Consider the following 22,246-nt stretch of genomic DNA (forward strand, 5'->3'; position numbering starts at 1 on the left):
CCAAATCGCTCGTGGGAGTTCTTGAGTCTTATGCCGTCATTGTAACAATGGTCTTCCAAATCTAGTTTCCTCATGGTTTGCGAGGCCGCAACCAATAATTTATACCGACACAATAAAAAAGAATAGATCAAAGAAGGAGATATATGAGTATATCATCAACGACAATCTAAGTTTATATAGTCTTCGTAGTTTCTCAGGATCGTATTCACCCAAAAGTGGTTTGCCTTAAGCTTGAGGGTCCAATGATAGATACAGAATAAATATAGATAATAACATAGGTAAAGCAGTAAAGATAGAAGGTGACATATTTTGTTACATGTATATTAAAATCAAAACTAAAAAAGACAATGCTTAAATTCGGTAGGGAAGAGTTGAACCATCCGGGCGTGGCCAGGGGGTTCGAGTCAGGTTGAGTAGGTATTTAACATCCGAGTAGTCGATCAGCCCCATGTTGCAGAGGAAGCCAGCAAAATTGATGCAAAACCGGTTTGAGTCGAAGGGAGGGATGGTATACAAATAGGTTTCCTTCCATTCGATACTCTTGATGATTTTGAGGAGTTCGGAATGAAAAAAGTGCTCGTATGGCTTGGCTTTGTTCGGTTTAACCGGCCATTCCTCTATCTTATACTGTTTCACCGTCCATTGGTCTCCTTCCGGGTCAGGAGTCGGGTGCAGTAATATGTGAACCCCCTTGACTCGACCGTCGGTAGTATATTCCGGCCCACAGTAAATAACCCGCGTTTCTCTGGTGGTTTTATTGCTCTCGTGGATCAACATAAACCACTCATTGAAGTTACGGTGGTTCCAATCGCGAGGGGGGCTCTTCCTATAGTCAAGAGCACAAAAGGTCACGAAATTGAATGACCATAGGTCCTTTGAGATAAATCTGTGGGCATCCTTATCCCAAGTGGTGAAAGTCGTATTTGGAATGTTGGTTACAATTTTGATGCGACCAGCGGGAACGTTCATCGTGGTGGGTGCGTGCGTTTATAAGTGGTAGTGTATGTGCAAATCAAAGATCCAGGTACCTATATGCAAGTTGAAAGGAAGGAGTAGGTCATTATGCACTTCATACAGCACTGAGAGCCTTATATATAACTCAAGTCTAAGATAGAGCGACTCGTATCGCGCCTGGTCTAGTACTGAACCAAGGTAGCACATAGAAGACTATAGCATATAATTGACTCTGGACCCGTTGGGGTCGTTGGTATAGGCGTATTCACCGGTATAGAGTTATAGGTCAGCTGGTCAGCTGAGTATACGCGTCGTCATAATCGCGCATGGGACCGGGCCAAGCCAATGCGTATAGCATAGTAAACATATTGAACATTGTTTTGCCTCATGTTATCGTTCCTGAATAGGTCTTGTGGCGGTCTCCTCTTTTTGAGCAGCACACAGGATCATTAATGTTAGGTCTATCTCCTCATTGTATATGCGGCTATCTGGCCACTCTTTCGTCCAAGACCTGACCAACTTTCCCATTGTCTGACAACTTGTACGTCTGCAGCCAGCGTGGCCATTAACTTTGTTGAGCTTGACCAGGCAAGGCTCAAATAAAGACAACTAGTTGTCATACCTATTGTGCGTAGCGATGATTAATCCCCAGAGTTCGAATTAAGCGTAGGCAAGGTAGCTTGGTCACGGGCCGCGACCAAAAGCCAAAATATTGATTGGTCGTGGGCGCTTAGCTGGGACTTGGTTCCGGGGTCCGGGCCTAACGACTTGCTCTCAACCGTCATACATTGCTCACTGTTTAACCTTTGCTAGTTTTATTGTCCTTTGACGTGCCCCCACACAGCAAGATATCGATTGGCGAGTTGAGACGCCCTGCTGAACATTTGGCCTATTCTGCAAATATCTCGATCGCGCAAGTTCGAACAGAAAATTTGCTGTGAGGAACACAAGTCAACTTGTAGTCGTTACACCAGCATTTTAGGTCCCCTAAGTGTAATTTTCTAAGGGTTGCTGAGACTTTTGCAAGCATGAACAACCGTCATCATCCATACGGAGGGTACGATACCGAGACCCGCGGACGTCGTGGTGGATCGCCCGCTTCTGAAAGATATTTTGATTCGGATGGAGGAGGAAGGGGTCGCGGTAGAGGAAGAGGCAGAGGCAGAGGAAGGGGTGGCCATAGCGGCCATACTGACCACGATAGTCCCTATGACGGCTCCTATAATGGTGGTTCCAGTGATCCATACTTTAATGGTCCTACGTCAGCTGGTTATCATGAGAACGGTTCCGGCCAAGGTGGATATGGTGATGACCGCGGCGGATACGGCGGAGGCTACGAAGGTACGCAACTTAAGATCACAACATTCCTTGCATTCGTTTCGTCAATTCGGAAGTACATCGTGAGAACCGATCAAGGTCATTGAATCGTCGCGAAACGTTCGTCAGACATGTTTCCGAGCATTTGAGTCGACCTCACACCATTCCAGTTCTAGAATCTTCCCTCGATATCCTCCATTCTTTAACATTTTAATCAAGATTTTTGATACTTACTATCCTATGTAGACTACGGCGATCGAAGAGGAAGGAGTCGTGGTCGTGGTCGCGGCGGGTTCCGTGGCGGCGATAGTCACGGTGACGATCGAGACTCTAGTCGTGGTGGTTATAGCGGCCGTGGCGGACGCCCGCCGAGGCCAGCCAGAGATGACGCCGTTCATGACAGCCTTATTGAACAAAGAATCAAACGTGAGAGACCATGTCGCACACTCTTTATCCGGAATATCAAGGTCTGTTACCACCAACACGAGGCCGAAAAGTGCTGACAGGTCACTAGTATGAGACCGACAGCACAAGTGTAAGAAGGCAGTTTGAAGAGTTTGGTGAGATCAAAACATTCTTCGATTTGATCGCGAATCGAGGCATGGTGTTCGTGACATACGTGAGTTCCACACACACCGTGCGCCCTCGACGAATTTCTCAAACAGTTAAAACCAGTATGACGTACGCGCCGCTGAGCGTGCACGCGAAAGACTCCAAGATAGTGAGATATCCGGTCGCCCCATTGATGTTCATTACAGCCTCCCTCGTGGAGACGAACAAGCCGGTCGCTGTGAACGTGACAAAAACCAGGTGACATTGGTCTATTGTTATGAGTGTTGCATGTCACTTAAAGCTTCCCTAGGGAACACTACTCATCACCCTTCGTCAATCGAATCAGACAGTAGACGACCACGAACTCCGACGTCTGTTCCAACGTTTCGGTGACGTAAAGCAGATTTTGCCCGCTGAAGGGCGCAATGAGTAAGTCAGTGACTTTAATCCTATTCACGATTACTTATCAACTTACAGCCAGCGGTTACTTGAAATGTATGATAGCCGAGTAAGTTGACACATCGTGTCTTGTGGCACGGACTCATATTCTACAGGCAATGGAAACCGCACACGATCATCTTCAAGGACAACCGCTCCAGGATGGCATCATGGATATTGAATTTGCTTGGGACGTTCCAGAAACTCCCCTCCCCCCTGGTCCAGTTCCCGGGTCGAAGTATGTATAATATCTATTGTACGACCAGCCTGCTAACCATCGTTTTAGGCGGCAACTAGAAGAACGCGAATATGGCCGAGACCCAGATCCGCAACCTAGGGGACGCGGAAGAGGACGGGGTCGGGGTGGTTTTCGAGGCGAATACGAGGAGCGCGAGAGAGACCGCAGTTGGGACCGGGATCGTCGGCGGTCCCGTAGTCCACGCGGTGACCGGGACCGGGATGGATATGGCTCCAGACGAGGAAGCCGGTTTGATTATGAGGAACCCCCTCGTGGTGGTCGAAATTACGGGTCTCCGCCCCCCAGAGATTCAGGATACACGGGAAGTGGAGGCCCAGGTGGATATGGTCCGATCAGCGCCGGTTCAGCTCCTGTGAGTTGAAGCAATGTCTCTCGTAGTTGAACAGTTCTGATTTCAGTCATCTTCGACAGCCTACCGATGACCGGTTAGAACAAGCCAAGAAAGTCCAGCAATTGCTAGCCGCACTCAAACAATCTCAGCCAGCGGGAGCACCCACCCCTCCACCTCAAGTGGCACCTCCCGCAAATAACCCACCTCCACCAAATCCATATGCATATCCCCCATCTCTAATACCATCCTCGATGCCTCCATTCCCTCCTACAGGTTATTCTGCTCCTCCGCCGGGCTATCCGCCATATCCGCCTCCGCCGCCCAGCCAGCCAGTGGCGCAACCCAGCGCAGATCAATCCCCTGCATTACTCGCGAGTCTTCCGCCCAGTGTGTTGGCGCTATTACAGCAAGGGCCCACCGCACAAGCCTCTCCACCACCTGCCCAACCATCTCAGGGTATGTACGGAATTCCAGGGTATGGTGCATATGCTGCGCCCCCACAACAGCTGCCACCCCCACCTCATATGCCGCCCCCAAGCCAATCTCCCCCAGCGGCTGGGCAGACACCTCAAGCGATGCAGCGGCTGATGGCTCTTTTGGTAAGCATACACTTACTATTTAATGCTCCGGATAAATGCTAATTGTACTAGTCGGCGCATAAACGAGTGTAAATATTTAACCTGACAAACCGACAAAAAGTACTGTGCATCTGCATAACTTCGGAGGCACTACAGAATTCTCGTGTCCTTTGCTATTTATCGTTTCGTCCCTTTCTCGATTGGTTTATACATAGGCGGCTCTTATCGGGAAATTATCTTTTATTCGCCTTGAGTTTCCAGCTAGATTGTTTAAGCCCCTTTACCAGAATTTTTATATTCGGTTCCCAGAATAAATTACCAGATGTATTCGCCCCGGAAAACCTATTCATACATGATTATGTAGGCCTATATTGCGCGAATCGAGGGAATTGTATGGCTATTATGGTACTTTCTTCCATCTCTTACCGCCCCAGCCTACTAGTTTTCCAAAAATCTCGTCTCGGTTTGGGACAAATCGGAATACATCTTCGTGCTCCAGCCCTTCCTCAGTCAAATATCTCACTCTTAAGCCATCTTATTTGTTTGGGTCAACCGGATGCCCTGTCTTAAGACCAAACTGGGTACGTACTTGTGTGGCCCGTCTTTTTCACTCCTTGAACGCGTTCAAGCGAAACCTGTACGCGGGGCTTACTTGTCAAAAGGGGAGTGAATTTGATCCCTTCCGAGTCGAGATTTAGCATTCCGGGTGTCGCCTTGTGGTTAGCGGGTACGGCTATGATATAATGTGAGTCTGGTGAGATGTTCCTGAGCTATACATGGAACCCACTTTGAGGGGCACCAATGCCTTGTAACGATTCGGTTGAATCATCCTGACAGTCGACTTAGTCCTGCGTCTGAGCCTCCTACCAATACGCCTACCTTGTTGTTCCCCAATAGGTCTGTGGTACTGGCTTCGATACTACTCTTGAGCCTGGCCAACGTACCGACCTCTGCTGGCGACCCAGTATCAAGTGATACTGCCTCATTTCCAGTGGTTTTGATATCTCTTGCGGTTGCAGCTCGCTCGCTATTGACTACGCTCTCCTTTTCTTCAGCCTCTCGGCGTATACTGCCCACGTCTTGATCGGGGTTTGAAACATTCCATTCTACTCCGCGAGCTGGGTTTTTTGTTGCGCTAGAGCTTGCGTTCATATTGGCAATAAACCTGCGCGCTCTGCCGTGTTCTCTGCCACCGCTAAGAGAAGCAGGCACAATGCTTTCACCTTTAGCTACTCGAATGCTCATCAAGCTCATCGCATACTCCGCATCTGTGGGGACGTCAAAGAGAGGGGGAGGAATTCTACGGTAGCGGTTAGCTCAATTTGGGAATATGTTGTCGGAAACACCCAGGACATACCGACTACGAGCCTCGGGGGGCATAGCCAATAGAACCGGGATAGCAAACCAATAAAAAAATCCAACCACGGCGTACGTTGTCTTTGCAAGGATTTGTGCCGGGGTAAATGTGATGAACAGAAATACCACAGTCAAAACCAACGCGTATATGCGGGACGATTGTTCGCGACGCCATAGCCATAAGCTACCAAAATACTTAATAATTAATAAAAGTTAAGTAGGAGTCCTAGTGACACGTACTTTCGTACTCGCTCGTGGAAGTCTGCTATATCTTCCATCATTTTCAAAGCAGAGGTTCGCCAATCTTCTTCCTCTAGTTGCTGCTGTAAGCCATCTTCCTCCTCGTCTTCCAAAGTCAGCCCCATTTGAGTTGCGGCATGACTTCCCGCGTCCTTGACTTTTTCTTTCCCTTTCTTACTCTTTCCTTTGATTATAGCTCTGGTCATCTTAAGCATCTCTCGCATTCCCATGTCGCCTCCTCCTTGGCCCATACCAGGCACACCCTTCGTACCAAAGAAGCTAGCTGCCGCGCCCTGGCTTTCTACCGCGTCACCTATTTCCTCCGCTCCGCGAGCTAATCGACGCCGTTCTCGCAGAGACTTCAGGCTGGGATATGGCATCACCCGACGTCTCATTAACGAGACCAAAAGTTTTCCGAACAGCGCAGGGAGCAATAGATTAAAATACCAAAAAATCCACCAGATAGTACACACGCGCGCACTCCGGTTCCAGTCAGACCAGGTTGCAAGTCTAGTAAGATCGGCAAAGAAGGGGGCGTAGAACGGGTAAGTCCCAACGTAGATTCTTTGCCCTGCGAGCCGGAAAGTAGACAGTTTAAACTTGTGGGATGGAGGGACTGGCGTAATAGGCAATCTTTGCATTATCCAAGCTGCAACGCGAGCAGAAAGGTATGTGGGTGTAGGAGATAGGTGTAGGCGAGGTTGCGCTCCTACAGGTGAGGTTCGCCCAGGCGTTGTGGGAGGCGTATTCGTTGCGCTTTGTGCATCAGATGAGTAGAAGTATGTCCAAGGCTCGTCGATATCGGTTTCTGTATCCGAATCATCAACGCTATAAACATCGACCTCCAGGCCTTGTTCGCCTTGGCCGCTCGAACGCAGCACAGCAGTCTTCCTGTGATTTCCACTGCTTACGGATGGCGCTATTGTGACTTCAGTCACAAGCTAAAGAGTCGGTCATGTAAGAAAGTAAGGTTGGCCAATCGAACAAGTCATATGCTCGCCTTGGAGAAGACAGTAAGGAAACGCTCAATCTCCTCATCATCATAGAGTCGTCTTAGTTGAGTGTCGGTCAACTCTTGTTCACCTTCGTCATCTTCGGATTCGGGTTCAATTCTGTCGGCATATCTTGAAGTGTACACCGAAGCAAGGTCACTCTGCACATCCAATGGGTGTGTGGCCGTTTTGGGCTCTTGTGGTCCAGCAGAAGGATCTACTTTATCGGTTGATGTGGCTGGAATCGGTTGCGTAGCTGGGGCTGCTCGGAGCGCCGCTACATACAATAGAAATTAACAATTCACAGACATTGAAACTCAATAAAAATTAATTACTTACCTTCCTGCGATGGTGAGGGAATTGTGACGTAATCCCTGGCGATATAAGGTTCTTGTTCCGGCGGCAGTGCTGGGGGCGAGCCTAAGCTTCCGGTTGGCCTGCCGCTGTCGCCTTTATTGCGCTTCACAGCGTCTTTGAGAGGCGCGATAAGTTTGCTTGGCGATGGCATTGTCGGTCGATGCACTATTTTGTTATGCTCGTTCGAGCTTAAGTACTGGCACTAGCACTCGTCATGATTGCAGCACAACTAAACGGTGACGTCAGCTAATGTCCCTAGGTGGTGGCAGTGCTACAATAAATACATATATACGTGGTGGCTATATGCGCTCATAAATACTAACACTTGTATTCGCGGCGCTGTTATCGTTCAAGTGCTTGTTGGTACGACTTATAAATTTTAACGTGCGTCTAGCTACAGAACACTACAGCAATCGTCGCCTTACTCTTCGCGTTTAGACAAGACTGGTACTGGCCCTTCTTTGGCCCCACCACCGGGTAATATTATGCGTTTGGAGCGCTTCACTCTCGATCCTTGCTCCTGTGACACGTGACCCCACTCGAGAAGCAAGAAACAATAAGATGCCGGCAAGGTCTTGAACAGAGTCGAGGTACCGAAGGCCTTCGCCTTAATTCATAAGCAATCGATTAAAGAACCAAAAAAGCAGGCTTGGATTGCCGGGAGGAGCGTAACTTACCAAGTGAGATGATATCTCTGTTAATATGGATAGTTTTTGTGAGCCCAATGTCCGGGAGGATCGCGTTTACGCTATGCGTGAATGGGGTCAATAATGACGCGCTTGAATTTGACCTTGTGGCATGAGGATTGATAGACGTGAGATTCACCTTAGATGCTTGCAGGCTAAAGATGTCGAAAGTACCGTGGTGAGGTGGCTCACGGCTGATTTGTGGGTGTCGTCTGAGACGATGCAAGTGAGCTATTTCAGCAGTCATGCGTTGAAGCTGCACTTACAGCTCAATGCCTGTTCGGCTTCAGCCCGGTCCTCACGACAATCTCGGAGGACCTGGATCGGAATATTAATAATACGTCCAGGAATTGAGGAGGTTGCGGCTTTGGCGAGCGATTCCGTCAAACCACCGGTAACTATGGGTAAGGGAGTATCAAGTGAGGCGAAGCGAATAAGCAACTGAAACAGTATACGGACCATAGAGCAAACTCTTGACATGGGAGGCCAACTCTAGGTCCCAACTACTATCTCTAAATCGTGACTCCTATCATCAGCGCACCCCACGTATAATATACTAAGATTCTTGGACAACGCTGCTCACGGAAAGTCATCCCAAAAACCTCCCCAAGTAGCGCCACTATTGTTTATCAGTACGTGAAGGTAAGATTCACGTTCTTTGAAGGTAGCACAAAAGGCAACACAGCCCTGTTTTGACTATGTGAAAGGTATGCTAGCGTCACTATCGAGGTCTCACGCTGAGGCTGAATGACGAGGCTGAATGAAAAATGCATACCTCAAGGTTGGCTACGATATAATCACAACTTCCTGGGCCACGTCTGCTAAGCTCCTCCTGTATCTGGGCGTTTTTTGACTATATAACATGAACGTACTAAGAAACCACCCCACTCACCTCTTGGAGTCGTATTTCGTCTTTAGAAGCTATGTACACCCTGGCACCGTTCTCTACGAGAGTGGTTGCGGCGATGATACCTGTTCTAGAGCACCCTTCTGTGATAAGCACCGTCTGGCCAGCAGCGCTAAATAGGGCAGATGCAGACAGGTTGCCCAGCGAGTTAGCCATGAAAAAACGCGAGTGAGGATCGAAGTGAGAACAGGGGATGTAAACAGTTTGGATTGGTCGGCTGTATCTCTTATTCTAAAACTGGCTCATGGATAATGCTCCAAGACCTGGGATCCAAGCCGAATCAATCATTGGGAGCGGTATTGGGGATGAGATGGTCAAACATTTACAACAGACAAGAAGGGCGATTATAAGAAAATTTTGAGTTAGCCTATGTATTATCTCATAAAGAAATAGCTCTTGCGTTTATTGCTCTGGAATATGCGACCAGCGTTCCTTCGCCGGCCGAGACATCTCAGCACATGAACTTATTTAAACAGGTTGAAATTCCCCAGACACCAGTGATCACTTACCCACCCCGCTATAATGCGGCCTCGATTGGAACGGAATTAGTAGTCTCATATGTAAATATGACCACGGCTATCAAATTACCGTGGCACAGGTACACAAATGCCGCTCAAGGCCACGCGATCGGAAATGAGTGTCGGGAAACGCAGGCTAATTAATGCAAAAAAGACTGTGTCACAACTTAAACGGACCAAGCTAGGCTCTCAACTGAGGTATGTGACATTCGTGCGAGCAAATGTTCCGGCTGTAGGATAAGAAGTCGAAGTATTATTAGGGTAGCAAGGATTAGACCGAGCTCAGCCAGCAATCCGAATACTAAAGCATGCTACTTAAGTCTTCTCATCAGGACCCCAAATATAGCGCTATAATATATGTATCTAAGCTCCATTGTATATTCCAAAATCGAAGGGTTGACTATTGTTTTAATCGATCTTCCAGACTACACGTGCAAGCTCGAAGACCAAGGAACTATGGTAAAATCCATTCTTCGAGTTAAGCGCCATGGAGGGACAAAGCGCCGAGATTAGGTCATGTCCTGAGATATGACTGGTCGATCCCTGACCTGATATGAGCAACGAAAAGCCCAAAGCTGACTCTACTATTCGTATGTCTACACGACCCCAAACAGGCAATAAACGAACCGAAAGTCTTAATCACCTGCTCAACTTTACGCTTCCACCTCGTTCTCAGCCACTTCTTCAGAATGTTCCTCGGCGGAGTCGCAAGCCAAATAATGTGTATTACAATCCCGAAAGTGAGTGCTACGTCAATGGGAGATCCAGTCACAGCGGGTTGAAACATGAGGTGGACAGAGTTTTTGAACGCCCAATATAGGTTTGTCATGAAACCCACAGGTGATTATACGGTCCATTTTGCGGACCCAGACATGTGAGTATCGCCCAGACGCCGCAAACTGCCACAAGTTACTGATGGGTTGGTTGAGTCAGATTCTTCCAATGGGAGGATATCTTACAAATCTTAGTTCCACGCTCTTCGGCATTTGCCTCCGCTGGAACAACGGCTGAGGGGGTCACCACATGCCCGATATGTTTATCCCCGCCAACGGCACCCAGAATGACCAAATGTGGACACGTGCGTTACACTTCTAATAATTGACGCACCCTATTCCCGCATTATAAACATAAACTATCTCAATTCTAACATCGTACTTTTTACAGGTTTATTGCTTCCCTTGTATCTTGCACTATTTGCAACTTGGAGACAACACTAAATGGAGTCGTTGCCCGATTTGCTTTGACTCGGTCAACGAGAAACAGCTCAAATGCGTGCGATGGGTTGATCCAGTAGAAACACACCCCACTTCCCTGGTTCCACAAGACGATTCGGGCATTGAAGAGGGTGCCCAAGTGGATACCAACCAAGAAACACAAACTTCTTCATCCGAGCAGCGCACGATTCATTTGCGTTTGATGTATCGTCCACAGCTCACTACGTTGGCACTCCCACGTTCAGCAACATGGCCCTCCCCTGCGGTACCACCACATCAAGCCCCTTGGCACTTTGTACCTGATGCGTCTGCATTTGCTCGATTTGTGCTTGCGACACCGGACTTGATCGTCAAGCAACTTGAAGAAGAGCTGGTTGCGTTAGAAGTCGAGCGCGTTATGCTTGCATCATATGACACACAGTCAAGTACTGCAAACGTGATTGGAGTCAAGGCGGCGGCGAAGCCCTCTAGCGAGGGTCTTGGAGTTGTATTTGTTCGAGCCGCAGAGGAACGAGTAAAACTTCAGATCGAGAAGGCGCGGGCTTCAGACACCGAATGGTTGCAAGCAGCCGTGAAACGTGCTGAACGAGATATCGCCTCAGCAGAGCGCTCGGCTACTCGCGCTACACAGACCACGACTAGGCCTCCAGAAGAGCATCTGCTCCCGACGGATCCAAGAGGCGTCGCCGCTAGCGTGGAGAATGTAACTCCGGGTCCGACTTCGGCACCGACACCGGTGAACGGCAAACCCAGGCGCCGGAACGTTAATCCTCCCTCGCGGGATACGACGCCTCCTACATACCACTTTTACCAATCAAGCACAGGTCAGCCTGTTTTCCTCCACCCGCTTGATATCCGGATTCTGCTCGCCCGGTTCCATACGTATGATTCATTTCCCTTGGAACTTACCCTTCCCATCGAATCGCTTGATATCGGCTCGGTAAATCACGATCTACGGCGTAGGTGCAAATATCTTAGCCATCTTCCGGAGGGCGGAGAAGTGGTATTCGCACAGGTGAACGTAAGGGGAGTAGTGGGAGAAGATGCTTGGCGCGAAGGGGGGTGGGAGGGACTAGTTGATCGCCGAAAGAAAGAACGGGAAACCAGGCATCGTAAAGAGGAACGGGACCGTGTCAGAGGCGAGGAAAAGGAAAGGGAAAAGGCCAGGCTGCTCGGCGCATATGGCCCACCGAGTGAGCGAGAGGGCGGTGCTTGGGGAATGAGCGAGGATGTGCCCGACCCCGAGTTTTTCTCCCCTATCTCCGCGCCCGTGGCCGATGTACACCCCGTGGCCGAAACGTCCGAGCCTCAAGCTTCTTCGCAGCCCCCGGCATGGGGACCTCGATCATTTGCATCTGCACTGCACTCTGCGTCAACTGGCACACCTCGCCGCCAAGCGCCCGCCATTCGGGACGAAGATGCATGGGAGGTGGATATGGCTTGGCATGACCTAGAGGAGCAACACGCTCGTAACTCGACTGCGGGTGGCGGAGCGAGCGGAAAGAAGAGCAAGAAAAAACTGGTTCTAATGGGAGGTGGCCCGGGTAGGCGTCGGTAGTATCTCACCTATTTTGTCACGACGAACTGTGTAATGACTCTGTATCATTTATTCCGTTCATTGGATAAAGATGATTTGATGTTATGGATACAATGATTTGATGAATGAATGAAAAATGTCTGATAGCAACGAACCGAATTGGAAGCAACGCAAAGAATGACGAAGAAAAGGACGAGTTGTGCTAGATAGAGAAATAAAGATAGTACAAAAGGAAGGAAAAGAACAAGTAACTAAACACAAGCTGGGTATATGCAAGTTCAATTCACTTTCATTCAAACAAGATAACCACACTACTCTCGCAGAAACTAGAGGTACAAACCGCATCTAAGAGCATAGGGAAAAACAGAGAACAGACATGAGAGAAACTACTGAGCGGAGAGTGTAAGAACAAGAAACAAAAATATAAACAGATATCGCACCGACGAGCCACATGGGTCCATGGTTCATAGCGTGCTACTCGAATAGGACTGAATCATCGCGTGGGCCGACGATAGTATGCATGAGTTCCCAGTTAAGTGCCTGTCCGAGTGCGCTCTCGCAGGCACTCACCTGACGTGCCTCCAAACCACAGACGCGAGACCAAGCACGACTGTTTGGGGCATGATCATGCAGAATCTTAGTCGAGAGCATTATAGCAGCGAGAACCAACTTGCGTGGATCCACCAATGGCGAGTCGGTGTCGGGGCCAACACCATCTTCCCCACTGACTCTGATAGACTTGAATTTCCGGTTCAGGATCTCTCCGATGGGCTGGCGAGCTTGTTTGAGATAGTAAAGTGCCAACTGAACAACCGAGGCGGATGCACGGGAACGGCGGAGCAGTTCGGTGAGGAACCAACGCAGTGACTTGTCCTCCAAAATCGGTCGAGGTGCCGTAGCTTGAGTTTGGTACTGATAGTTGCTAGGAAGCGACTGGGTACGCCCGATCGATTGCAACTTCGCCTTGATTGCGTGCGCAGAACAAGAGGCGATGTGGTACTTGGGTGTGCCTCCGCGGCTCGGGTACACGATCTCGGGCTCGGTCTCCAGGGACATCGGGGGTGGTGTGTAGACCGAATAGGGTGTGGAGCTTGTGCTTGAGACACTTGACGCATCTGTCAAGTCGGGGCTGGAACAGTCCCTGTATGCGCCAACTTCAGGCATAATAGCCTCGACATCAGCCTGTGTAGCGGGAGTTGGGTACAAAATCCCAGAATCCTGGCTGAAATCTTCAATGTAGATGGAGTGAAGCGCCGCTAGGGTCATATCTATCGTTTTTTTAAACGTCAGACAGGAGTGGCGACAGCTCTGGTCCGTACGCACCAAGCAGTTCGGCAGATTTAGTCGTATTGTTAAAAATACCCGTTTTCGGTTTGGTTTCAAATAGTAAGCTCTGATCAACCTCAAGGGGAGTAAGGGGAGTAGATGGAGTTGGTTGAGTCGAAGGCTCGGCTGGTACGGATAAACCAGTAAGGACAGGTGTGACAGTAGTCGAGTGAATGTTTGAGAGCGATAAACGGTGGGATAGTGCCGGAAACTGAGACGTGAGGTTGCGAATGGCTACACGTTCCAGAGCATTATTGCGTTTGGCTAGGCTAAAGGAGAGTTCTTGTGATGAAATAGTGTGTCGAGAGGTGAGCGGGCTGCAGCGATAAGCCGAGGGCCGGACTTTGTGGGGGAGAGGATTGAGAGGAGGATGCACTTGGACCATGCTGAGAGGTAGGGGTGGAAGTGTTGTGTATTTATTTATTAGGGGGCTATTTGTTTTATTGGACGGAGGTAGAGGACAACGGTGTTCAAGAGATGGAGGGGAGATTGATCTATCAATGTATAATTATGGTTCGGAAAACTGAAGCTAAGCTTAGTTGGATGTAGGCATGGTAGTTGTGGGGTACAAGGTATGGGAGGATGTCTGGATTATATATAAAGGAATGGGGCGGTTAGCCGAATCACGAAGCAAAGCTTAGATCGGACGAGTCAGGCGATGTAGCCTCACGACTCACATCAAATGGTCAAAACCAGTCCAAAAAGGCGCGGTTTGAAAACGAACACACGAGGTAAAATCAAGGTAAGTTAATCCCGGTGGGGCGATGACAGAAACCAGTGGTGGGGGTCTGGTTCAGGGAATCCTCTACCAACGGGATCATATATGTACCCAAGCGATGTTCAGAGTCATCCAAGTTGACTCGTCAGAGTCGTATCTATCGCGTGATGGTGTACCTGTGGGCCAAATAACTCCAAATAATTGTGTGTCCGAGTCATTCTCCACACAGCCCAATCAGCGTCTCGGTATGGGTGCTTCTTTCATCTTCCAATTCAAACAATCCAGGTGGCTCTTTCCAGGCATGTCAATCGTTACGGTCACCCTATTTTACGCAGCGTGATTCACGGTGGCTAATTTACATACCTTTTTTGCTCAAGGCCGAGCAGCACATCGCACAGTATGTTCTAGGACAACGCCTTGCGTATTAAACGACACACACACCGGGCTACAGTTTTATCAGAAATGCAGTGTCCGGAATGCGTCCAAGATGCGCGCTGGTTCGAGATAAGACAACACATAATGTGTCAGAAGATGTTCGATACAGCAACATGTATGTCACTAGCTTTGATTATGAATGGTGAGCTGCTCTGTATATTCATGCTTCTGACATCACGTTGGCTCATGGACAACATCCATATGACACGAACTTCGATACCTTCGATCGCTCCTCTGAGCGCGTATCAATCATACCAACTAACTCTATAGTGAGTTCGACGATTTGCCATAAACCATGTAAACGATCACTGATCTTATTGGTGCGGATGCTCTGCTCGGACTGGATTGTTGCTTCGCCATTTGGCTGGTCCAATCAAGCACGGCGCTCCTCAGCCAATGCGGTGTAGTCGTAATATCAACACATCCTCGCACTGTGAATTTATCACATAAATAGTTCATCCCCCGAATACGCCCCAGACGAGCAGCGCCAATAAATGGGCTACTTTAAACGCCGGGATCGAGTTATGCCAAAAGTAGTCCTGGACTACCTGTGATTTTAATTAGGCTGAAAATGGGCTTATGGTTGTATGCAGTGTGCCTATCCAGCGTGGTTAGAACGCACAAAATAGAAAGCAACCCGGTCGTAGCTTAAATCAATGAAAGCATACCAACCAAGGACAAGATCGTCGAAGTTCGATTCACGGTCTATGAAGCCTTGATAATACTGCAAAAACTCAGCCTAGATGTCGAAAAGGTTAGTAAAACCGTCAAAACTACACAGCAATCAGGCTAAGCTGAACGTGCCATTCCGTGATCTTGCCACTCAATATTCAGACGACAAATCTGTCAAACACACCCGTATCTGCAGCCAAAAAATTGAATAAACAGCCAAAAATTCTACACCACTCCTACGTTTCCCAATCATCCCTGAATGCGCGATACATGAGAGCTCGCTTCAAAGGGATGGATATCTGACCCATGCGAATTGCGCCCGGGCAACGGTAATCTAAGCTCAGCTTCAGGATCCTCGAGAACGAGCCTCGGTGACGTACGCCGGACGCCTTTAGGCCAAACAATAGTTGAATCACCAAGCGTGGTAAATAATTGGTGAAGAGCACTGATCGTATGGCATAAATGTGCGTATCCCCGGCTCTTCCGCGTGAATTTGTGCTGAGGTTGATAAATGATCCCAATGTCCTGCTCCCTTCACATGAAAGCTTATTGGAGTCATGAACGCTAGACATTCAACTCCGGACGAGCCGCTTGATCCAATATTACATAAGTATCAAACCGCAGAGCTCATGCCTCATCCATCAGCCGCCCAATTAAAGAGCAACCAAGAGGCCTAGGCATCCCTAGCCGGGCGAGTCATAACCGAACTCGGGCCATGTGCTAACCTCCGCGAGTGTCCTATTATAGAATAGAATGACAAACACGTAGCAAAAGCTTGCCAGGTAATGCATACTCGTGTTCTGATCCATGTACTTCCATTTGGGTGACTAGGCGAATTCTTAGCAAGCACAATAGCTCATACCGAGACCATATTCTGGAACCATCTTCATAGCTCGTCTCTTTGCCCCATATTCAGTTCTTTCCGAGAGTCGTATCGATAAGTCTCCGATTTCCGTTGTTCAGGTAAATATTGATAGTGTATATATCACCCAGAGCTCCTATCCGTCATCCCGTAAGTGTCCGGAAAGGGCTCCTCTACAAATTTCCGACAGTTACCGAGCTGGATGGCAACCTTCGTATATAACTTATCTACCATCTAGGGGGGTCGAGAAGGCAAAAAAGGACCGGTGTATAGGCTCGTTCCTTTATTTGCTTAGGCTCTGAAACTTATCCGACGAGCTGAGTTGTCCGATTATGGACTGGTGAGTCCGGCGGCTCCTTGCTAGCGATTACTATTCATGAAGAGATTCCAACGTCATTATGACTTCAGAGAGCGAATGAAAGCACAGTATCCAAGGCGTCTCGATATAGCTGAGCATGGGGTTACCAAGAGATGGGTAAAATCGCAAGGGCAAAGTGTCAGAGGCATAGCCGAGTGGGTTATGATCACATTCAATAGACCTAAATATGAGCGTTTGTTTCTCATAACCCTCAAGCATTCAGGGTCGCTAAAAGCTCCAGGCAAAAAAAAAAGTCCAGCAAAGTGCAACCATGGTTGAGAGTAGGTATTCGTAGACAGTGCCAGATGTTATCAAGTTATTGTGAGCCAACTTCCGAGACAAAGGATAACAGCACATGAAAGAGTCATTAAAATGACAACGGCCACCAATCATAAATTAAACAAGCTGTCACTTCGAGTTTTGCCATAATCGTTTTCATGTTTTTGCTGCCAATCACGTGTACACGACTTGATTTCAGGAAATCATTTTCCTATTTCGGACAACCACAGCCTTGTGCTCTTCTTGAAGTAGCTTTACCCGTTCTCGACAAGGAACAGCCTTCGATAATTATTGCTGTCAAGATTCTTGAAATTACTGCGAACACAGGTTGAGATTTACATCTGCTTGCTCATCCTCCAGTTCCTGTGCCATAGGATTCGAGTTGGCAGGCGCGGAATAAAAGCTGTTAGCAGGGAACCAAGTTGACGCGCAGCCTTGGTCCAGTGATGGAATTCGGTTATGCGCGTTGTAAAGACATCGAACTCGCGTAGTCGGTGCGCATTGCCATTCATTATCTTCCTACTACGCCCTCCCATGCTGAAATCACTTTCCAAAGTTTCAACTGTTCGATTTAATCATCATCATCATCATCACAGCTGGAAGCCTGGCTCCAGTAAATATAAATGCATGCGTTAATACAATTTGCGACCTCGTGGGTCTCCCAGGTAGGATGAGCTATATAGAGCCCAGAATTCAATATGGGCGCGACTAATTGCCAAAACACTCCGTAGACGCCCTATCTAAAAGTCTCTCAATCCCGATTAATTTCATCAGAGGGTGCTCTTACCAAATGTTCAAGTATTTAGAGCGTACAAAAAAGGGAAATAGATCCTAGTACTGCAGATCCGTAGTAGTCGTGAAGGGTGCATTGCAATAACTCACAAGAATACTCTTACAAATGATAACCAGACGAAATGCGCACCATCTCTAGGAAGCAATTTTACATAGCGTCTATGCTCATGTCTCCTATTCCTACTCCTTCCCCCTCTTCCCCTTCCTCCCCTTCTCCTTCCTCTGTTCATCACTTTTGCGGAGTTTAAGCCCGTCATCTTTTGCCTTTCCCTGAATCTCATGATTTCCTTCCTTCCAACCCGGCCAAGCTTGGACACACTCGTGCGCAACCCGAATTCCCAACCCATCGAGTATCTGCCGACCATGCTCTATCCATGCGCGCATCAAGGGGGGCGAACTAAACCACTGGGGCATTTCGCTATAGATTCGAGGTTGCTGACTTGGCTCGAATGGAGGGTCGGGCTCATGCTTGACAACAGAAGCGTCCATCCGACTCGCTAATCGGGCCGATAAACTCGACCCTGCTAAGATCGACTCGGGTAAACTCGTTAGACTTCGAGTGGGAGTAGTTGTAGTAGTAGGAGGGGAAGGTGAAGAAGGCCGTATTCGCCCATCCCACATTTCACGCGCGTCGAGTTTCGCACCCGGGCCGGCCCATACCCTCCCCGTTCGGTTCCATTCGTCGAAAGGTACATCTGTGGTCCGCATCTCTGAAAGGATCCCAACCACTGCAATGAGCGATTCGTCTACGTTCTCGAATCCTGAAGTTAATGCATCGGCGTCGGCTCGGAGTTCTGCAGAACCGTACGTAGGAAGGGCGAGATGGTTGTTGGGCTGGAGACGAGACTTGTGTACCGAGTCGTCTAGGAGTATCGTGTCCCTCGGGCCGTGTATAACCCGGTCCCCCTGGTGAACCTGGGCCATCCTCAACCAAAGCTGTCTCAAGTCTTTGGTCGTGCGCACGTTGTGGTCTGGACGAAATGTTCCGTGACGATAAGCACGCTCTAGCCCAGTCAGCCCAGGCAAAGCGGGGTTTCATATGATACGCACTGAACTGTCGATCGGTGAGCTGCATATCCTCGCGCGCGAGTACAATGTCCGGCTTCTTCCCAGTCCATGCGCGTTCGACCATAACGTCGACGTTTGCTCGTCGTGCAGAGCTCCAGACTGCGACATCGAGAGACATGGATGGATGGGAGATGTACTGGAGAAAGGTGCCAAGGTACGGCCGGATATAGACATGGGAGGAGTGGCCAGAGTTGGTGCGTCGGCGGTGAAGAAGAGTGCCGTTCAGATCGAGTACGAGGAGACATCGTTTGGCGGCCGGAAGGGATGTGAATGCAGGGATGTGCATGCGCTCGTCGAACGGGGCATCGACGAGCTCCTGCTATTCCCATCAGTCCACAGTGTCGTGCACGAAAATATTTCAGCAACTCACCTCTTGATTGTCCTCACTCAATTTTACTAATTTTGTAGCTACACAGTATGGTCAGTTTCGGGCTATTCCAGCCCAATGCACACAAAATTCAGACCCTCGATCCTCGTGAAATTGGAACCTCAGGACTGGCAGATCGGTGGGTGTGGGAGCAGTCACGTGCACCAAAAAGTGCACCCGCTGACTCAGCGTAGAGATACGAGACAAAACTCCAGCTGCCTTTTGCTAGGGAGCCTAAGCTGAATAGTTACAGCATGCGAACTCGCACCAACCCAATCCAAATGGGTATCCTCGATTTGGCAGTTGAAGGCATTAGTGCGTGTATATGGCAAGGTGTATCTGAAGTCGAGTTGCTATGACCCCATCTACTCATATTCATATTTAGGAACAATATAGGCCCGGGGTATGGTAGACTTAGCAGTTTCACGGATTACGAGACGTCGGTCGGAGCAAAGCAGTCCATTATGAACAACCCAGAATCAGGCTACAAATCCATACAGTACAACACAGCTAGACAAATTTTTTGGAATGGAAAGGAAAATAATCCTTCATCGACGGTCCTCATACCTTCCGCCACGTCCATCATCATAGCGGTAGCGATCGCGGCGCTCATCTATTGGATTGTTCAATTCTCAAGCTCTACTAGATAGCTTTAAAAACTTACAGTAGCGGTCATCGCGGTAACGATCACGATCGTCTCGGTAGCGGTCCCGCTCATCATAGCGCCTGTCATCGCGAGCGTCGTATCGGTCGCGCGAGTATCTACTATCAAATTCACGAGGACTGTAAATGAAATATTAGTACCGACTCGGGTTTAAGAAAGCAAAAACAAAGAAACTTACTAGTATGGCCTCTCAGCAGCATATCGGTCCTCCCTGTATCCGCCATACCCACGATCATCACGGCGTGCGGTGCCCAGGTATTTTCCAGGAGTAGGAGTACGAGCACGTCCGCGACGAGCCTACAGTCTAGTTAGTGACAAGTTATTGGCTACATCAAGTACACTAACCTTCTCAACCGTGATAGGCTTGCCAGCAAGTTCCGAGTTGTGCAAACCGGCAATGGCAGCTTCGGCCTCTTCAACAGTGTCCATTGTGACGAACGCAAACCCACGAGATTCACGCGAGTGAGGGTCGTAAACAACAGAAGCCTTGGCAACCTGCACCCGAAGTCAGATTCAACATTTGATCATGTCACAAGTCTAACGAACCTTGCCAAATTTTCCAAAGGCATCCTCTAGCATCCTGTTGTCGACTCGGCTAGAGAGACCAGAGACGTGGATATTGTTTCCGGGGTTCAGATTAACCGGACCGTTGGCGTTGGACCTAGAAAACTATTGAGACAGAGATAGAGGACTGGCAGCATAGCACACACCTTCCTCGGTCTTCGCCACTGCGTCCAGGGCTGCGACTGCGATCACGCTGGCGCTCCCGATCGGCATGAGGGGGAGGCGAACGATCAGCGCGGGTGCCGTTCCAGCCGTCGGCGGCAGGAGCAGTGGTGTCGGAAGGAGCAGGCCAGGCTGATTAGGTGAGGTGGGCGAAAGGTGAGTTGGTGCTGCAGTTCAACAATAGATATGCCGAAAAGTAGGCCGGAAAAGCGAAGCGAAAACGCGTCGGAAAATTGACGCTGAGGCCATTGTAGAGGAGACGATATGTGCGACCTTGGGTCGTAGTACAATGGTGGGATGGCAGAATCGCATCGCGAGTGCAATAGACGTCGTGGCTATGTTGTACAAGGCTCCAGCCGACAGGACACTCGTTGCGAAAGAGACATTGCCGCGGCTGTGTTGACTGACGTACCGTCGGTCATATCTTGATTCTTGGTTCTTCTGTGTTTGTGTTCGAGTACAGATGAGGTCGTCGTTGAGAGTTTCTCAACTCGGCGTAACGCCACTGTTTTGTAACCGCGCACAGACCACAGCGCTTGGCGCTAATCAGGGACAACCTACGCTATATTCCCTCGCAATCAGAATTTTTGAGGTGTTCATTCAATCGTCAGTCTAGTGTTTCATATATTGTGATTAAAGCAAGAGATGAAATGTCTGTGCTGCAATTATTCTATGGATTTATCGACTAATTATGCTAATAGGTTACTCGCCTATCATCGCCGGCAACAGCATAAATCTCGCTTATGAGAACAAGAGGGACATTAGGGCCGGCCCTAAACTCGTTCCCAAATCCCATCGCCTGCACACATCTAAAATCTGACGTTGACCGCCGGCATCTACCCACCCCAACCAACGCATAATGAACGCTCGGATGATTGCCCGTTCTTTGCGCCCCATTGCGCGCACTGCCACCCCTGTTGTGCGCATGGGCAGCGTACGAGCCATGAGCGGCAGCCATGCCCACGAAAACGAGTCGTTTGAGAGCTTCTCGGCCCGCTACGAGCAGTTCTTTGGGCAGGTCCAGGACTTGTTCGAGCTCCAGCGTGGACTCAACAACTGCTTTGCGTACGATCTCGTTCCGAGTAAGCTTCATTTGCAGATGGTTACGAGATGATACTGATATCGAGCTAGGCACCGGTGTTATCGAGGCTGCCCTCCGTGCTGCTCGCCGTGTAAACGACTACTCTACTGCGGTCCGCATCTTTGAGGGTATCAGGGAAAAGGTAGAGAACAAGGGCCAGTACGAGGCTTACCTTAACGAACTCAAGGGTGTTCGGGAAGAACTTGGTTCGTCCACTTTCACATGCCCCTAACCATATTCTCATCCCTACCACCAGGTATCGACACAAAAGAGGAGCTCTATAGCTCGTAGATATGGACTATCCAAGTACTGTTGTAGATCATTGTGAGTATGGGATCGAACCCTAAACGCATTTAATCTGATGTTTTATGACCTACTAGACATCCTGCGTCTCGTCCATGTCCATAAGCTTGAAAAATTACATTGTTTTTCGTTTCTTTCTTGTTCATCCGCTAGCATCACCGCCAGAAACATTCCCTACTCCATTCCGACATTACCCGGCGATCAGTGACGGATTTGACCAGCGGCCAATTCTCTGGCCGAATTGATTCGCGCACAAAAAATCCACAATTGCTGCATGTGTAATGTGGGACACGAGGTGTGTGTTATAGCACGGAATAGTATAAATGCCCACAAGGCGCAATATACATGTGAGTGATTGC

At 48.9% G+C, this 22,246-nt stretch overlaps 8 protein-coding genes across 8 annotated transcripts; 3 read left to right on the forward strand and 5 right to left on the reverse strand.

Moving 5' to 3' along the window:
- Positions 1-351: 351 nt before the first annotated feature.
- RhiXN_09861 (Ras domain-containing protein) lies at positions 352-969 on the reverse strand (the record flags this gene model as incomplete). The annotated part of the gene is made up of 1 exon (XM_043329677.1): positions 352-969. The coding sequence occupies one exon, from the start codon at positions 967-969 to the stop codon at positions 352-354; it is 618 nt and encodes a 205-aa protein (XP_043182511.1).
- Positions 970-2,178: 1,209 nt separating this feature from the next.
- On the forward strand, positions 2,179-4,522 carry RhiXN_09862 (RNA recognition motif protein; the record flags this gene model as incomplete). Its single annotated transcript, XM_043329678.1, has 10 exons — positions 2,179-2,295; positions 2,518-2,738; positions 2,800-2,890; positions 2,947-3,081; positions 3,134-3,252; positions 3,301-3,331; positions 3,378-3,499; positions 3,548-3,872; positions 3,932-4,450; positions 4,502-4,522. The coding sequence occupies 10 exons, from the start codon at positions 2,179-2,181 to the stop codon at positions 4,520-4,522; spliced, it is 1,701 nt and encodes a 566-aa protein (XP_043182512.1).
- Positions 4,523-4,995: 473 nt separating this feature from the next.
- Positions 4,996-7,525, reverse strand: RhiXN_09863 (uncharacterized protein; the record flags this gene model as incomplete). Its single annotated transcript, XM_043329679.1, has 7 exons — positions 4,996-5,162; positions 5,217-5,259; positions 5,309-5,729; positions 5,787-5,969; positions 6,026-6,966; positions 7,038-7,294; positions 7,357-7,525. 7 exons carry the CDS (start codon positions 7,523-7,525, stop codon positions 4,996-4,998), a joined length of 2,181 nt encoding a protein of 726 aa, XP_043182513.1.
- Positions 7,526-8,195: 670 nt separating this feature from the next.
- RhiXN_09864 (rhamnolipids biosynthesis 3-oxoacyl-reductase) lies at positions 8,196-9,123 on the reverse strand (the record flags this gene model as incomplete). Its single annotated transcript, XM_043329680.1, has 5 exons — positions 8,196-8,272; positions 8,327-8,458; positions 8,520-8,586; positions 8,836-8,913; positions 8,953-9,123. 5 exons carry the CDS (start codon positions 9,121-9,123, stop codon positions 8,196-8,198), a joined length of 525 nt encoding a protein of 174 aa, XP_043182514.1.
- A 915-nt stretch (positions 9,124-10,038) lies between these two features.
- RhiXN_09865 (Zinc finger, C3HC4 type (RING finger) protein) lies at positions 10,039-12,257 on the forward strand (the record flags this gene model as incomplete). Its single annotated transcript, XM_043329681.1, has 4 exons — positions 10,039-10,225; positions 10,284-10,359; positions 10,419-10,563; positions 10,650-12,257. The coding sequence occupies 4 exons, from the start codon at positions 10,039-10,041 to the stop codon at positions 12,255-12,257; spliced, it is 2,016 nt and encodes a 671-aa protein (XP_043182515.1).
- A 453-nt stretch (positions 12,258-12,710) lies between these two features.
- RhiXN_09866 (cyclin) lies at positions 12,711-13,947 on the reverse strand (the record flags this gene model as incomplete). Its single annotated transcript, XM_043329682.1, has 2 exons — positions 12,711-13,504; positions 13,560-13,947. 2 exons carry the CDS (start codon positions 13,945-13,947, stop codon positions 12,711-12,713), a joined length of 1,182 nt encoding a protein of 393 aa, XP_043182516.1.
- Positions 13,948-17,858: 3,911 nt separating this feature from the next.
- Positions 17,859-20,925, reverse strand: RhiXN_09867 (RNA recognition motif protein; the record flags this gene model as incomplete). Its single annotated transcript, XM_043329683.1, has 12 exons — positions 17,859-18,682; positions 18,729-19,062; positions 19,117-19,154; positions 19,200-19,338; positions 19,386-19,452; positions 19,681-19,726; positions 19,778-19,896; positions 19,956-20,074; positions 20,123-20,272; positions 20,324-20,438; positions 20,488-20,635; positions 20,916-20,925. The coding sequence occupies 12 exons, from the start codon at positions 20,923-20,925 to the stop codon at positions 17,859-17,861; spliced, it is 2,109 nt and encodes a 702-aa protein (XP_043182517.1).
- Positions 20,926-21,362: 437 nt separating this feature from the next.
- RhiXN_09868 (cytochrome C oxidase subunit 5A, mitochondrial) lies at positions 21,363-21,875 on the forward strand (the record flags this gene model as incomplete). The annotated part of the gene is made up of 3 exons (XM_043329684.1): positions 21,363-21,585; positions 21,635-21,790; positions 21,841-21,875. 3 exons carry the CDS (start codon positions 21,363-21,365, stop codon positions 21,873-21,875), a joined length of 414 nt encoding a protein of 137 aa, XP_043182518.1.
- Positions 21,876-22,246: the final 371 nt, after the last annotated feature.

This window comes from Rhizoctonia solani, chromosome 8 (assembly GCF_016906535.1).
Source record: "Rhizoctonia solani chromosome 8, complete sequence".
Lineage (NCBI taxonomy): Eukaryota > Fungi > Basidiomycota > Agaricomycetes > Cantharellales > Ceratobasidiaceae > Rhizoctonia > Rhizoctonia solani.